Genomic DNA, 17,813 nt, shown 5'->3' on the forward strand with positions numbered 1-17,813 from the left:
CTGGGCGACAGAGCAAGACTCTATCTCAAAAAAAAAAAAAAACAAAACCCAAGTGCAAACTCCTACATATAACATAGTGAAAAACGGAAATTCAAAGATAAGGTATTAATGTTCAACCTTTTGAGAATAAAAATATTTGAGAGGGGAAAAAATATAGCAATATCATGCTATATAAGCACTTACTAATTTAACAATTTTTTCTTAACAAAGATGGGAAGAAAGGTAACAGTAACTAAACCTGCCATAAAAGAAAACAAAGGACCTAACGGAAAAGGCGGGGAGGTGGGGAGAGGTGCGGGGCGGGGGGAGGCAGCGTGAAGGGGCTAGGGAAGAGTCCAGTAAAGGTAAGACCATGAAAACAGCGTGCTTCAGACTCAAAAGAATGCCCTTCCCATATCAGTGGAGCCAATGTTCTATGCATACAATCGTCACTTTGGGGAATTTGAGTTTATAATGTTCACTCTGCAAGATAATAAGGAAATGCTGGGATGGTACATGGGTGGCTAACTCCTGTAATCCCAGCACTTTGGGAGGCCAAGGCAAGAAGACTGTTTGACCCCAGGAGTTCAAGACCAGCTTGGGCAACATAGTGAGACCTCAGCTCTCCAAAAATAAAACAATTAGCCAGGTGTGGAGGCACATACCTGTAGTCCCAGCCATTCGGGAGGCTGAGGCAGGAAGATCACTTGAGCCCAGGAGATCTGGGCTGCAGTGAGCTATGATGGCAACACTGCACTCCAGCCTGGGAGACAGAGTGAGACCCTGTCTCAAATAAATATATATACAACTAGTCTAGGGGACTTCAGTTGTTGCTCACAACAACAGAAGTTATTTTTCATTCCCATTTTACACCTGAAGAAACAAGGGTCACTCTAGTTAAATGATTTGCCCAAAGCTGCTCGGCTAGGGGCTAGAATATTAAAATGTAAGAATGTGTTTGAACCCAAAACTCTTTCCACAACATCCCTGTAAAATACGATTGTCTGAAATGGCTCCCTTTTTATACTGGCCAATACAGTAGCCACCAGCTATATGTGGTTAATTAAAATTAAATTTCAGTTCCTCAGTCACACTACATTTCAAGTGCTCAAAAGCCACATGTGGCTCATGGCTGCCATATAGGTAGTACAGATTCTAGGACACTTCTGTCAGCAGAGGTTTTTTCAGACAGGCTCTAAGTTCTGCTTAGCACTTGGCTTCTATGATTCCCTGATTTCTCAACCTGTCCCGCAAGCCCTTCCAGAGTCTGACTCCAGCTCCTCTTTACTGTTGGGTTACTCATGATTCCCAGCCAGGCTCTTTCTGTGCCTGCCAGACTGGGCTCTATTTCTATGTCCCCCATTGTACCTAACACCGTGCCTTCTATTAAGCAGATAGTAAACATATGGATGGATGGACCTATGGAAGAAAGGAAGAGATGAAATAAGGGAATGGCATACATTCATGCTTTCATTAGACAAATACTTATTGAGTGACTGCTATGTGTTAAGCACTTTTAGGTTCCTGGGATTACTATAGTGAACAGACAAGATCTCATGAACCTTCTGTCTGGTTGGGTGGAAAAGTGAGGAACAGACCATAAGGAAGTTTACAGGTAAATAAAAGTTCAGATAGTGCCAAGTGTTATAATGAAAATAGCATGATGTGCTGAGGGACTGTAAGTAGGAGTGGATCTGGGAAAACTATAGATATGGTGGTCTGTGATGAGGTACCATTTGAACCCAAATCTAAACAATCAGAAGAACCAACCATAGGTAGAAATGAGTGGTACATATTCCATGAAGAAACTTTGCTGCTGAAATAATACTTTTGCATACTTTGATGAGATGTATCATTTGTCAGCTTCTGATATATGAGCCAGTTTAAGTACCCAGTTTAATTTTAAAATTACCCTGGAGGAAGGCTGCAACAAGGAAATGGGTGAAACAATTAATTTACTAAGACAGATTAATATGTAGTCTATTAAAGTTGAAATGGCATTTATCTTCTATGATGTTCTCTTTTGTTGTATAGCTTTGTTCCTGGACCACTTAAAGCTACCCTCAAAGAAGATGTATTACAGAAGGCAAAATTCTTTCAAGATAAAAAATATCTTTCAAGAGTAGCAAGAAGTGGCAGAGATGATGCTATTCAAAATTTTATGAGAAGCACCTCCCATACCTTTAAGAATGGAAGGATGATAGAAAGTGCTCCCAAACGACATGATTAAAAAAATGCTTGAACAACTTAGCCTTAGGAAGCATGGTAAGACTCTGGACTTAAATAGTAACTAAATCTGCTGCCAGAACTCAAGCAACAGTTTGTAGGTTATCAGGTGACTTGACCCCCTGCATTCATTGGAATTAAGATATATCTTGTTCATTTATTTGACCACTCCTGACAATTCCAGCACTCTACGACTGATATGTCGAAGAACTGTTTCATTAGAAGACAGAAGAATGAAAGAAGTGTTTTGAAAAGTCTAATGGAGATATAATTTGAAGGTAAAATTTATGTGATGTATGCATATGTGTACATGGGTCAATGTTAATTCTTTTATCTCTGTCCAGTTCATTTTCTGCAAACCCATCCTCCTTTCCTAATTTAGTAATGTCTAATGCTCATCTATTTAATCAAAGTTATTTTTTAACGTTTTAAGCTACTCCAAAATTTACCCTAGAAATGGATGCTGTTTATATGTCGTATTTTTTTAAAATGTAACCTTCTATTCCACTTAAACACACCACTGTGGGAGTTGTTTGCTTGGACTGATGAGAAGAGGGTAATTTTCTCCATCTCTAAATCCTCCTGAACTCACTGAAAAACTCATTAATTCCCGCAGAACATAAATTATTGCTTTTGAGCTGGAAGTTTTCTCTTCATTAGGAAGCTTACTGCCATTTTGATGGAGCTTGAAGCCCCCATTTTGATGGACTTCTAGTCTGTCTTTCCTGTTATGGTCATTTATTAATTTTCACTAATCCATATATTCTTTAGACAAGGAGAGTCAAGAAACAACTTGTCATAGATGAAGCTCTGAGTTACTTTTACCCATCAGGTAGCTGTTTAGTCAATAATAAACAGCACCAAAACAGGATGGGCAGAGCTCTTAAAAACAGCCTTAAATACACACTGAGTTTAGAAAAATGTAAGAAAATCATTGTTTTAATCTACAAATTCATATGCAGTTGCAGAGATGCAAAAGAGATCAGAGTAAGTTAAAGTAGGAAAGGTTTTATAAAAGTATTGATGGCTGTGTCCTCATCTGCATTTTTGTTTTTATGATAGGGCTGATATTTTCAACAACGAAACACCCAATGTTCAGACCTTACCTCAGTCTAAGAGCTGGCTCCACAGTTGGTAGCAATGGCCCTGTTAGGCAGACTGTCCCCCTCTTTGGGAATGGAAAGAAGCCCTGCCTGGATGCATGCAGCAGATGGATACTGACACCAAGGACATTCAGATTTTCTTTCCTATACCTATTTTCATAAAATTTGGAAAGAAAAACTATCTGCAGTATTTTTTTAAAACGACTTCTGCTATTCTTACTTAGAGAAATCCAGAGATAGCACCTCATGTCTTCAGAGGAGCAAGAAGTTCAAGGAGTTAAATGTCACATTCATACTCAGGTAATAGAGAAGAGTAAAACACATCAGGTTTGCTTCATCTATCCTAAGTGGTGCTTAGGGGTTCAGAAAAAATGTTTCAAGTACAGGAAATTAATGAGCAATATTTACGATGTATTTTAATAAAAGGGATTTTTTCTAGTTAACTCTGAGTTAAGCACGAACTCCTTTCTTTTGTTAATTGTTGGAAATACCATTAAGATGTATTTGTCTGTTTTTCTGCATTGGCAAGTAAAGAACATCAAACAAATATTCCCTTGGTGACAGATTATTTTTAGTATTTTGGGCCATCTTTTGAATCACTAATAGGTGAGAGCTCTAAAGCATGCTGCAAATAGAAGTTCGTTTTTAAAAATCCCTAATATTAGTATTTTCCCTGATTTACCTCTTTCTCCTAAAAGTGGAAACAGCAAAAATTAAGTTGAATATAAATTTAATAAAGCTATATTTAACCCAAGAATCACACAAGCAGGATGCTTCTTGGTTTAAAAATGTGAATTAATCAACTGTAAAGGAACTGCCTCCCATTATCTCTGCACTGAGCTATGAATCAAACTTTTTTTTTTTAAGTAGAGGTCAAAAGGAGATGCAACTTAACACGGCATCAGATTGTAATACTTAGAATTCAACCAAATAACTTTTTTTCAAAACTGGGGCTTTTCTGTGGGGCAAGGAGACAGAGAAGAATGGGTGGTAGCAGGAAATAAGGGGAGAAAAGGATCATATCTCTGTCAGCCCACTCCATTTTTTTTTCTTAGCACTTCCCGTATTTATCAGTCTTACAGCTTATCTAATGGCTCCAGGCTGAAGTCCAATCTCAGCATTACAGTTTATATATCAAAAAAAATTTTCCCCAACCCCCTTGGAGACTCTAAATCTGACTTAGTAGCTAGAAACCCTGTAAATATGGTCTTAGCAGACATTAAGGGAAACAAAGGCAAGGCAACATGACAATGCCAAATTTGCAATTTCTACCAATCCACTAAGCTATCAGGCCTAGTTAGTCCATCATTCCTAACTTTGACATTTCTGAACGACTGGCATTTTCTGACAGTTTTGTTGTTTACCTGTCTAAAAACTAAGTACAGTTGGCTCTGTATCTGTGGGTGTTCCACATCCATGAATTCAACCGTGGATAAAAAATATTCAGAAAAAGAAGGATGGTTGTGTCTGTACTTAACATGTACAGACGACATTTTTCTTTTCATTCTCTAAACAATAGAGTATAACAACTATTTAGCATTTACAGTGTATTATGTATCGCAAGTGACCTAGAAATAATTTGAAGTATATGAGAAGATGTGTGTAGATTATATGCAAATACAACATCATTTTATGTAAGAGACTAGAGCATCTGTGGGTTTTGTTATCCTTGGGAGGTCCTGGAACCAATGCCCCAGAGATACCTAGGGATGATTGTATTGAATCATGAAACTAGATATATGTTTTGTAAACTATATGTACTGTAACTTAATCATATAATTATAAAAATATAGAAAATTCTTACAGTATTTCTAAGCAAGTAGGCTTTTCCCTTGGCTGAGATTTTTACAGACTCATGCAACTAATTTTAAACTAAAATATTCTGAATACCATAAATCCTTCTGCAAGTGGATATGAATTAAATATGGAGAGAGTCTGTATGCAAATAGTAATCCATAACCTTGAAGGGTTTTATCTTAGTGGAAAAGACCAATTTTGGCCTTTTAAAAATGTATATTTTTGGTGTACTTTTATTTTTCTTTTTCATGCATTCAATAGTCTATACTGGATAGAAGCAACCTGTTGGGCCAAGTGTCAGAATTTATGGTACAGCCCATAAAAAATAATGATGGCCAAGAGGAGGCACACTTGTATAACTAATATGCAGGAAATCAATTCTAAAGTGTTAAATAACTAATAAGACAGACTGTAAAACACACAGGAAATATTAGAGCAGAAAGAGCACAATATTTAGAGTCCAGAGATTTGGACCTAACAAACACCTGGTTCTGTCACTGATTCCTTGTGACATCGAGTCCATTTCTTCACCTTAGAACAAATGCTGCTGGAGAGATTATTCCTCTGCTTAATGGAGAGATTATTCCTCTGCTTAATGGAGAGATTATTCCTCTGCTTAAATTTACCATTTAAAAATACCACCAAAACCACAAACTCTTAGGATGCATGAATACAGTTTAACTGCTTTGAATAGCATTTTTAATAGCAAAAATGTGTTTATACTATAATAGCTTACAACCATCTTTTCAACCATCTTTTTCAATACAAAATAAACATATTCATTTTCATATTTTACATTTCTCACCTCTATAACATATACAATAAAAATCCCAGACATTGTTGGCTGGCTGATTCTTGCAAAGAGATGCATAAGTAAACTAGTCAAGTACATCTTAACCATTTTGGGTGTCATTTAGTCAGTCAGTCATGAAACAGTAATATGGAGACATAATTTTGAAAATTAAGCAAATGAATCTGTTCTCTAGAAATGCCTTTTCTCTTGAGTTTTAGTATTATATTTATAACTAACTATTAAATTTATACAAATCAGTAGGTTTTATTTCCACACCTTCACAATCCCATCTCTAGAAGCAGTTACGATGAAGCCCTGTGTGGTCTGGAATGTGGCGACATCAGTGATGATGTCATGATGTCCCACGGGCAGGGACTCTGGGCCCCTTCGAGGGGTGTCATCACTTGGTCCTACTTTCTGCTTATTCTGAATTTCCTGTTTGGTGATTAAAAGGGAGCAAGCCAGAAGTTAAAAGTCTGTACCACATTTTTCCTCTCGTCAGTAGTCCTGCTTCTGAGATACTGTTGTTGTATTTAAGTTAACACCTTTTGTAGTCATGCTTTCACGAATACACTGAGCAAAAGGAGTAGAGGAGCCAAAATGACATTCTAGGGTCCTAGTCATTGGATTTCATGAGTAGCCACTTATAACTATGGAAAACTTATTTTAGGTCAATATTCTGTGCATATTAACTTTTGCCAACATCAAAAGAAAAAAGGGATAGAATATAATTAAAAGATGTATAGGCCAGGCGCGGTGGGTCACGCCTATAATCCCAGCACTTTGGGAGGCCAAGGCGGGTGGATCACAAGGTCAGGAGATCGAGACCATCCTGGCCAACACGGTGAAACCCCGTCTCTACTAAAAATACAAAAATTAGCAAGGTGTGGTGGCGCACACCTGTAGTCCCAGCTCCTCAGGAGGCTGAGGCAGGAGAATCACTTAACCTGGGAGGCAGAGGATGCAGTGAGCAGAGATCGTGCCACTGCACTCCAGCAAGACTCCGTCTCAAAAAAAAAAAAAAAAAAAAAAAAAGAGGTATAAATGACCAAAATATAAAAAATACATAGCAGATGTTCTACCACTTCTAAAGCTCGTTAATATTTGTCATGAAGGAAGCACACTTTCATTTACAGAGCACCTACTTTGGCCCAGGTGCTAAAGGTATATTCTCTCACTTGAAGTTTTTGCCTGAGTCAAGAATACAAACTTTACAGTCCCAAAGCCAGGTTTAAATCCCAGCTTTCTGTTTACTAGCTGTGTGACCTTGAACAAGTTACTTAACTTCACTGTGCCTTTTTCATTTGTAAGAGGATAATAAAAGTGCTTCCTTACGATGTTATAAAGTACATACTGGTCATTTGAGCTATTACTTATATGCACTTTCTTTATGCTTATTTTACCTTAATAAAAGTTAATTTTTTTAAATACAGAAAATTCAAGAAAAAATAAATTTCCTAAATTCAAAGTACTCCTCGCTTGGTCAAGCCATTTATTTTAATCAATTCTGTTTACAAAAGCCATGTTTGTGCTTACAAAAGGTGAAAGGAATGAAAAGACTACAGTACCTGGACAACTTCAGTGCCTTCAATTATTTTCCTGTAGTAGGACACAGATGGGGAACTAGTACTTCCTGCAACAACATAGGACCTTTCTGGGTAAGCCAAGTCCCAAAACCTAGGAAAGAGGAAATAAATGATGACAATCTCTTTAGGACAATGGGAGGAACTAATAATCATTGGCTTATCTTCATCAATGCATTTTTTCTTTTGCATTAGGAAAAGAGGTTTTCATAGAACAGCATACCATTCGTTACAAATAAAGTATTAACAGCTGTCCTTATAAGATGATTTTAAACATTACAGTGCCATCAGTATCTATAATAACAGCTTGTAAAAGTATCCATTTTATTAAAGTATTGAGATAGTGTACCTTATTTTCATATCTGAGCCAGCTGTTAGCAGGATAGGATTTCCATCTGCAGGACTACAGTAGATACCATGGACGCTATGAGGAGAAGGCTTAAAAGAAATAGATGTGGAGTCAAATAAAAGACATCCGTGTATTCCATAAATGATAGTGCTATTTCTAGAGGCAAGTTAACTGTCAGTAGCTTTACAAGCACCTGGTTAACTGAAGAAATGAGAGACCAGTTATGTATGCCCTATCTACTTCAATCTGGCCTTTTCCTAATTATGCTAGATCTTATTGGGGTTCCAAAGAGACATCACAAGCTTTATGGGCTAGCAACTTTTATTTACCCAATAATGCAGAACACTAACAAGGAAACACTCATGTAGCAATGGCCACATGATACTTGATGTTATTAAAAACCCAAATTTAAACATAACCCAAAAGCCCAGCAGATACTAGGTTTGATTAGATGCCTGAAAGTACTTAGGATGTGGGGAATAATATCATCCTTTACAGTAAAAACTGAAGTCAAACCTGTAATTCAGAAAGTGGTGGTGCACTGCTGGCCCAGAGAGTAAATCTTCTGTCACCAGTCTCCATGTCCCACATGGACACTTCGTTGTTGCCCTGAACAGCTAAAGGAAACAAAGGCCAGAATCTTGACTCAGACAAAAAGAGTTGGAGAAGATTACAACAAAACAAATTGCAGTCCTGAGAGAAAGAAAGAAAAACTTTCTTTCAGGGGGAGAGACAATATAATATTCACTTAATAATATTTACTGAGCCAGTAAATACAGTAAATATTTTTACTATGGGCTAGTCACTGCGCTAGGCACTGAAGAAGAGATGGCAAACAAAGCAGAAAAATTCCCAGTTTCATGGAACTTCCATTCTAGTGGGGACAACAGACAAAAATGCAAAGGCCCTTCTGAAGCAGGAGTGTGCTTAGTTGAAAAAACAAGTCAGTGTGGCAGGAACAGACTGAGAATGGGAGATAAGTAGGAAAAAGGGCAGTAGTGCTGGTCATTTTCCATTTGCTGCTCTAAATCTGACCTGAATGAACCACATCAACAAGCTTCTGTACCCGCTCTGGCTGGGTCCGCCAGCCTGTGGTAGGCTAAATAATGGCCCCAGAGGTATCCAAGTCCTATCCCCTGGAACCTGTGAATGGTACCTTATGTGGCAAAGTGACTTTGCAGATGTGATGAAATTAAGGACCTTGAGACAGATTATTCTGGATTACTCAGGGGGCCCTACATGTAATCACAAATCTCCTTAGGCGAGGGAGGCAGATTTGGCAGCAAGAACAGAAAGCAGTATAACAATGAAACAAGATGCTATGTTGCTGGCTCTGAAGATGAAAGAAGGAGCCAAGGAATTTGGTTCTAGAAGCAGGAAAAGGCAAGGAAATAGATGTTCCCCTAGTGCCTCCAGAGGGAATACAAGTCTGCTGCTACCTTGATTTTGGTCCACAAAACCCATTTCAGACTTCTGGCCTCTAGAATTATTAAAAAAATAAGTTGTGGTGTAATAGGAAACTAATACATGCCTATGGGAAACCGCAGCAGGAGATCAAAGGGAGGGAGGGAAGAAAGTCAAGTCATTCACATCAGGCTGGTTGTATCCCTCATCTCAAAGTCACTGCTCCTTTCAAGGTGGCCTTCTCTACTCCTTCCCAAATTCAGTAACCATGCCCTCTTCCCCTCATGCCTTCTACTGCTACTCTGCTGTTACCAGCCCATATTACTGTGCTATCTTTTGTAATACCCCCTACACCTTTGTAAACAATTTTATTTGAAAATAAATTCTTAAATTATCCTACCTTGAGTGTGCTACTGTTTCCTGTTAGAATTCTAACTGATAAGGGTCAGAGAGGTGGCAAGAAGGCTGGTCCCATAAAGTCTTTTGGACCAAGAAGCCAATGGAAGGTACTGAGCAGAAGAAAAAAATGGTCTTAAGAGGTACAGACAGAAGCAGGCTGTGAAGAAGATATTACATTAATAGGGGAAAGAGATTATAGTGGTTTGGACTAGGGAGACAGTGATGGAGGTAGAGAAGAGTGATCAAATTCTGGCTATACTTTAAAATAGAACTTACAGGACTGGCTAATGGACTGGAAGTGGGATGAGAAAAAGAACAGTCGAGGATAATTCCAGGCTTCTGAGCACCTAGCTGCCATTTACTGAAAGAATACCATAGGAAGAGCAGGGTAGGAGGCAGTGGTGGAGACATTTAGTAGAGAGGAAATCAAGCATTCATTTTAGTTAGACATGTTGAGTTTACAATGGCTATTAGACATCTTAAGAGAGATTTTAAATAGGTATGAGTCTGAATAAATTTAGTAGTTAAAGCATGAGATTGCATGAGATCACACACAGAGCCAGTGTAGGAGAAGTGGTTGAGACCAAAGACTGGGTCCTGAGGCAGGCCACAATTTAAAAGCCAGGAAGATGAGAAGGAAGGAGCAGATCAAGAAGTAGGAGAACCAAGAGAAATGTCCTTGAAACCAGGTAAGGAAAGTATTTGAAAATAACAGAAATCAACTGATCAAATGATAAGTCAAATAAGAAAAGGGCTCACAATAACAGCCTTACAACTTGGCAACACGGTGACTTTGATAGCAGCAGTGTATGCGATGGACTATGTGTACAAGAAGGGACCACAAAGAGCCTAGAGGCAAGAGGGCTGAGGGGAAAACATAAGAATAATAAGAGCTATTATTTATCAAGCTTTAATTGTGTGCTAGAGTATGTATTTTGCATGTTTTATCTCAGTTCCCTATAACTCTACAAGGTTAAGTATTTTTAACTACGTATTAAAGATGAGGAAAATCAGTTTCAAGACTTGCCCAAGTATCATGCCCAGGAGCCATACAAGAAAATTTGGGTGCCCAATGAAGGAAGGGAAGGGAAGCTTTCAAGCAACACAAAGGAAGCAGAGCAACAAGAAATTGCAACAAAGAAGGATGAGTCAAGGTTTCTAACTTAGCTCTCTAGGAAGATGGTGGCAGCTGTAACAAAAATAGGAGACACAGGAGGAAGAAAAAAAGGATAGGAGATGGTGGTGGACAGTTAAGAATGGAGTAATGATGGTGACTGATGAGATCATTTTTGAACATAGATGACAGTGAGGTATCAATAGTGGCAACCTCCATAATCAGAAGAGAATCAAGCATTCAGTTCATATGTAAAATAAAACTAAAAACATGAGTTTTGGCAACAGGTTATTATGTACTTTCCAAGAAAATCTCCCAACACATGAAAGCCAGCCCTCCATCTTACCTGCAATCACCCAGGACTGATACAGAGGGTGCATTGAGAGGCGTCTGATTCGAGCCCTGGAAGGATGACAGTGACTTGAAATTGGCAACTGGAACCTCATGTCCCAACAAGCCATGGTACCACTGCTTGTACCTTAAAGAAAAAAGGAAAAAAAGATTACCATCTAATGATCAAAGTGCATCAAGCTGCATTTATACAAATGAAAAATAGTATTAGCTTTTTATGAATTTATTTGAAAAATGCCTTCGTTACTTAAAAAAAAGTTTTGTTCTCATGAAGCTGTCTCACCAGTTTCAAACAATACCCCTTTGGTTGATAAATAACTGAGATATAAAGTGCTTATCATAATGCTACTACTAATAATGTAAATTGAAAATGAATAATTTATTAGTTGCTGACATTGTTATTAATTGCCGAAGGCACCCACAAAAACAGAAGCTATTGAGAAGATATAAAATGAATTTGGTAAGTCAAAATGTTCAGATTGCCTTAAATACCCAAAGATGTTTTACTGGTATTCAATGATCACTTTACCAATCCCAAAGTAGCAGCAGCTTTGTAGCTATCATCAGATTTCAATTGTTTCCATTTGCCCTTCCCTCTTAAACATTCTATAGACAGGTATGTTACATCTTTCTATCCCTGTGCAGTTTATTCACACAAAAGGCAAAAAAAATGCATTCCATATAAGCTATATAAAAAGTAATAAAGCAAAGGGCACACACTTAACAGTGTAACAGATGTGAGTTAGGGAATCTAGAAAACCTAAATTCAAGCACAGAAGATAACTCTCTGAATAAGCATGCCAACCAAAAAAGAATAAGATGTGGTAGTTTCTCAAGCGGCAGGTTCAAAACACCATGAGGGAAAAACGTGAAACTTAAGAAAGGGGCAGATGGGAAAAGGGGAAATGTTGATCAAAGAGTACAAAGTTTCAGTTAGGAGGAATTAGCTTTAGTGATCTACTGCAGAGAATGGTGATTATAATACAGTGTATATTTCAAAGTTGCCAAGAGTAAATTTTAAATGTTTTCATAGCAAATAAGTATGTAAAGTGACAGATTTGTTAGTTTGATTTAATCATCCCACAATTAATACATGTATCAAAACATCGCACACTGTACCCGATAAATATATACAATTGTTTGTCAAAAAAAGAAATTTTACAAAAGCAACAATCCCATTCTTGGGTATATATATGCCTGAAATTAATGGAAATATATGTCCTGACAAAGACTTATTTGCAAATATTTACAGCAGGTTGACTCCGAAAAGCCAAACAAACACTAGAAACAACTCAGCTATCCATCAACTGAGGGATAGAGGGATACACAAATTGTTATCTATAAAATGGAATATCATGCAACAATACATTTTTTAAAATCCTGCTTAAGCAAGCTGGATCACTTGGTTCGTCTTTAGCCTTTGGAGACAAGGCAAACAATAAAGTAAGAAACCATTGCTTAGCTCTTCTCTCAGTAACAGGCACTGTGACAGATCCTTTTACTTCATTAAATCCTCAAAGCTGCCCTTGAAAGGATTAGCCCCATTTGAAGATGAAGATAGCTGAACCTCAGAGGAGTTAAATAACCTGCCTAAAGCTATTGGAATTTAAACCATGCCTGCCCAAACTCGGATGCTATTTTCCTTAAGTCTGCTGCTTCACTGGCAGAGTAAGAGAATGCCAGCAAATCTGATCACTTAATGATTATAAAGTAAGGAGGCTCATTTAAGAACAAGGACAATGAGGAAACTGTTTTATGCCTTAGGATACTGATTCCACCCTTTCAAACCTGTTTTTTAATGAAAAAAAAATAAAATTGCAAGTTATTTTAACATGACTATGAAAAAAAAAGACGGGAAAAATTACCAATGAACAAAGAGGAAAAAACTGATTTCACAAGACAGTAATTGCAGGCATTAGTGGCATTCAAAACCCAGCCAATGACTTGAAAGTTAGCTTACCAATGCAGAGCCAGCATTGGTGGATGTCCACAGCAAAGGAAGTGATGAGGCCCGACTTTAAATCATGCTTTAAAGTCCACGCATTGCTTGAAGACCTAAGGTCCCAGCCAACCAGAGAGCCATTCACAGTGGCATAGGCAAGAACAGACTGTGCCCCAGAGTTGAAGTGATGCATATCCACAACACAACCGTCCTCCTTCTGATCTAGAATTCTAGAGAAATACACAAAACACAGACGTTTCCAGTCACTGAAAACATAGCACTAGTCTGCCTTTAAGATGACTTTATATCCTACCCATAGTCAAGAAACCAGAGCTATGTGACTCTATCGAGCAAACGAAAGCCGACACATTAAAAAAATTCCAGATGTAGAGAGGAATTGCAAAAATAGTAGAGTTGCTGCATATCCTTCACTCAAGCTTCCCCTTAGGTAAACAACTTATATAACCATAGAACATTTATCAAAACTAAGAAATTAACCTTGGTATAATACTAGTAATTAGAGTACAGAACGTGTTCTGATTTTATCAGTTTTCCCAATAGTGTCCTTTTACTATTCCAGGATCCAATCCAGGATAACACAGGGCAATATTAAATTTCTTCCAATCTGTGACAGTTCCTCAGTCTTTCATGACCTTGATATTTTTGAAGACTACTGGTTATTTTAGAGAATGTTCCTCAATTTGGGTTTGTTTGATGTTTTCTCATTATTATCCTGAAATTATGCCTTATTGGGAAAGATACCACAGAAGTGATGTGCCCTTCTCAGTGCATCATGTGACGGAGGACCGGATGTTAGCATGTACAGGTTAATTATCACTTAGCCAAAATGCTCACAACCACAACTGTTTCAGATTTGGGGTTTTTTTTTTTTTTTAGCATGAAACATTTGCATATACATAATGAGGTATCTTGGGAATGGGACACAAGTCTAAACATGAAATTCATTGGTTTCATATATACCTTATACACCTAGCCTGATGGTAATTTTGTACAAAATACTTTTGTGCATGAGACAAAGTTTTAACTGCAACCTGTCCCATGAAGTCAGGTGTGGAATTTTTCACTTGTGACATCATATTAGCATTCGAAAACTTACAGTTTTTGGAGCATTTTGGATTTTCAGATTAGAAATGTTTAACCTGAATCACTTATGATGTTAACTTGAATCATGTGAATTAAGCTGGTGTCTGCTAGGATTCTCCATTGGAAACATTTTTTCCCTTTATAATTACTCAATATTTGGCAAAAATACTTTGAGACAATGCAAAAATTCAGTTTCTGCTTTAACTTTGGCCCACTAATTTTAACATCCATTTGAGGAAGCATGCCTGTGGTGAGCTAATGGTGACTTTTTGTTTCCCTCAGTCCTTCTACATTAGTTGACTGGGATTCTTCTGTAAGTTGTCACTTCTTCCCCATAAACTCATTTATTCACTTATTTATACCACTATGGATTCATAGATATTTATTTTATTCTTTGAGTTATAATCTAATACTACAATTATTTATTTTGTTGCCCAAGTTGTTCCAACTTTGCCCACTGGAAGCTCTTTCATGTTAGCTCTTGTGCCCTTTCAATGTACTTTTTAAAATACTTCCTAATTTTTTGACACCACAAGATGCTCCAGGCTTGTTTTATTTTTCCCACACACCTGGAATCAACCAGTTCTAGAAGTACTAGTTCCTTTTATTGAAGAATGGTATTTAGAAACAAAAATCTAAGCCCTATGTGTTCATTGCTACGGCAGTGTGCCTGCTTCTAGTTCCTCTCAATGGCCAGAGCTAAAAGATATATTATGTACACTACTTCAGGCATGTGGACACATCTATATTTCTGTATCTGTTCGTGTGTTTGTATACATGTATATATTTATGCCTATGCATACACAAATATCATGAGTCCATACTGATAATCTCCAACTCCTATCTAGCACCAGAGTTCATTCATCTGTAATACCTTTCTCTAACAGTGACAAACCTGGCTCTCATAACTACAATACATTTACTTATTTGTTCAACCTGAGTATACAAACGAAGGGTAAAGTTTCAGAATTGTTAAACCTGAAACTGCTAAAATGAAATTGTTAACCCTGTGAAAAACAACCAACTAGAATACAATGTTTGAGTTGAGTTCCTTTTGTCATTGGCCTCCCAGTGTCAAATTTAAAAACTGTTTTCCAAAGTTACTCCTTTATTCGCCATGCCCTTCAATGTGATTATGTGATTCACTTGTAAAACAGATTAATTTGTCACAGACTGCATTCCATCTTTCCCCTTACATCCTGGTTAACTTTTTAAATTTTACATACATTTAAGTTCATTTTTTGTGGTATACAGTTCAGTGGGTTAATTAGCAAAATGCATTTAAGATTCATCAATATTGTTGCATGAGTCAATAACTCATTCCTTTATAATGCAGATTATTATTCTACTATGTAAGTATACTAGTTTTTTTTGAAGCTGAGGCATTTTTAAAACTAAAAAGAACATCATAAAACATTGGCCAGTCTCCTTTATTCACACATATCATGCATTCATACAGGCCGTTTTAGTTTTATCTTTTAGATCAGAGGTCAGCAAACATCATCTATAAGGAGTCAGATTGTAAATATTTTAGGCTTTGTGAATCACATACATTCCTGTTGAATATTATTTTTATTTTGCAACTCTTTAAAAATGCAAACATCATTCTTATTTTATGGACCATACTGCAAGCTGTAGTCTGCTAACCCATGGATAAACACTTATACTTACAAATATTCTAATTTTGACCATATTTTCCCATTGAGGAGTGATGAAAAAATCCAACTGCCAACTAAAATGTAAAATGGTTCCTTCCACAAATTCTAATTAGTAAGAGCTATCTATGAGAACAGTTGATATAACCAAAACAATCAAAAACTTATGACCTTATGGCAAAGTTTCTTTGAAGCACACACTGTGAGGCAGAGTAAAAGCTAAACATCCTGCCAGTCTCCTTATCTAGGTAGTTAGGTAGTTATCTAGTGTTTGCTTTAAGACAGTAACATTTACAGTGAAAAGTGCCGTTGGCTGAGAGACAACCGTGCACTGAATGTGCATGTCTGTCTGCGTGTAGGGCCTGTGGGCTCAGTCATCACACAGTGCACTATGCCAAGTTATTAAACAATTTACATGAAACTCAATAGATATGTTACTATACAGACATCATCTGCGGAAACAGACTTTCTTAAAAATAGGCTGGTATTTGTTATTAAAGGCCATAAAGAATATGTCCTGGACAAAAGCTGCTTAAATCTGTTCAATGAATGTGTGGAAAATCTTTTTAAATGCAAAAAGCAAAACAAAACAAAACAAAAGCCCAGGTGACCCAACAAATATCCCTTTCTGCCTTAAGCTACCTAATGGCCATGGCTTATCATCCACTAAACAACTCATTTTGCTTCCTTCTGTGGGGTCCACCACCTCCACCTGGCCCTTCTTAACCACCTTGCTTCACCTGGCTAACTCACACCTGGTCTTGCCTGTTGTCTTCCCTTTCAAGCTGGCTCCTGTTATCCATGTAAAAATTACCACATTGCACTGAAATTGTCTGTTCACTTGTCTATTTCTTCCACTAGACTGTAGATTCTTAAAGCATAACATATCTTGTCTTTGAAATCTTCAGTGTGTAACACATATTGGTCAAAAATTGTTCTGCTTTGTCTTTAAATATCTTACCTTGTATGCATTTAATCTGCAAGCAACCACAATTTATAAAAAATGAAAATTCTTAAATAAAACCACTGCTATTTTGTTTTAAAATGATAAGCAAATCATCTGTCTAAATGCTCTTCTCCATGTCCCCATCAACTTCAGAGATTTTAATGCCAAGCAACGGAATGCTGACATTTGAGTTTTCCTTAATGAAGAACACTCACATTCTCAAAATCAGGCACAGTTGTATTTTTAGTAGCTGAGACAGAAGATATAACTGGTAATTTTAGGTTATTCAGACAAATTCTAGACTGGGATGAGCTGCAAGTTCAAAGCTGCCCCTTTAACCTCTTGACAAGTTTGCAGAAGATAAGATACATAGATACCATCTTCTGAGACTAACCACATTTGACAGTTTTGAGCTGGAAGCACATTTTTAAATTTTTATTTATTTATTTATTTATTTTATGGGCTTAAAAAAAGAAGTGCAATGTAAGAGGCCCTTAGTTGATCCCAACTACATTGCAGGGTAGAAAGGAGACTTAAGGTACTGTACTGCACTAAATACAATGTTTAAGAAAGACAAAAGATAAGATACCTGCTTTGTAGAGGATGGATTTTAGGAGACTTGGGCAGCTTAGAAGCCTCAATTCCAAGAAGCTGGACAGCACCATTATCAGATGCTATGGCTAAATAGTGGGAGCCTTGGCAGAATGTGAGCGTCTTGACTCGTCCTCCAATTCGGCTGTATGTAAGAATAGATCTGAATGAAAGAAAAATAAAATTCATTTATGAACCAATGTCACTGCTAATGTTAAATATCCACATGGCCATTAGCAAGCAAAATTATTACTTTGAGGTCCATTTAATCTCCCTGATCTCAGGACAAAAACAAGAATTTCCTCTCCAAAGAACTGTTACAAAAATTGCCTTTTCTTCCGATATTTTCAAATGGCCATCTGCACACACTTCTCTCTATCATAGACTATCCCTCCTTCTCTTTTTTTTTTTTTTTTTTTTTTTGAGACAGGGTCTCACTCTGTTGCCAGGCTGGAGTGTAGTGGCCAGTGGTGCGAT

At 37.3% G+C, this 17,813-nt stretch overlaps 2 protein-coding genes across 2 annotated transcripts in view; one reads left to right on the forward strand and one right to left on the reverse strand.

The window, feature by feature from the left end:
* COL6A6 (collagen type VI alpha 6 chain) overlaps positions 1-2,505 on the forward strand; it is a 151,071-nt gene extending 148,566 nt beyond the window's left edge. Inside the window, exon 37 of the mRNA XM_009446459.5 lies at positions 2,014-2,505. Coding sequence (XP_009444734.4) covers positions 2,014-2,209 — 196 coding nt within the window. The 3' untranslated portion in view covers positions 2,210-2,505. The remainder of the gene's footprint in view (positions 1-2,013) is intronic.
* Positions 2,506-5,776: 3,271 nt separating this feature from the next.
* Positions 5,777-17,813, reverse strand: part of PIK3R4 (phosphoinositide-3-kinase regulatory subunit 4) — a 67,646-nt gene continuing 55,609 nt past the window's right edge. The window contains exons 14-20 of the mRNA XM_016941905.3: positions 17,335-17,499; positions 13,059-13,270; positions 11,094-11,225; positions 8,347-8,447; positions 7,831-7,919; positions 7,467-7,575; positions 5,777-6,333 (exon numbers count right to left, since the gene is read on the reverse strand). Coding sequence (XP_016797394.1) covers positions 6,163-6,333; positions 7,467-7,575; positions 7,831-7,919; positions 8,347-8,447; positions 11,094-11,225; positions 13,059-13,270; positions 17,335-17,499 — 979 coding nt within the window. The 3' untranslated portion in view covers positions 5,777-6,162. The remainder of the gene's footprint in view (positions 6,334-7,466; positions 7,576-7,830; positions 7,920-8,346; positions 8,448-11,093; positions 11,226-13,058; positions 13,271-17,334; positions 17,500-17,813) is intronic.

This window comes from Pan troglodytes, chromosome 2 (genome assembly GCF_028858775.2).
Source record: "Pan troglodytes isolate AG18354 chromosome 2, NHGRI_mPanTro3-v2.0_pri, whole genome shotgun sequence".
NCBI lineage: Eukaryota > Metazoa > Chordata > Mammalia > Primates > Hominidae > Pan > Pan troglodytes.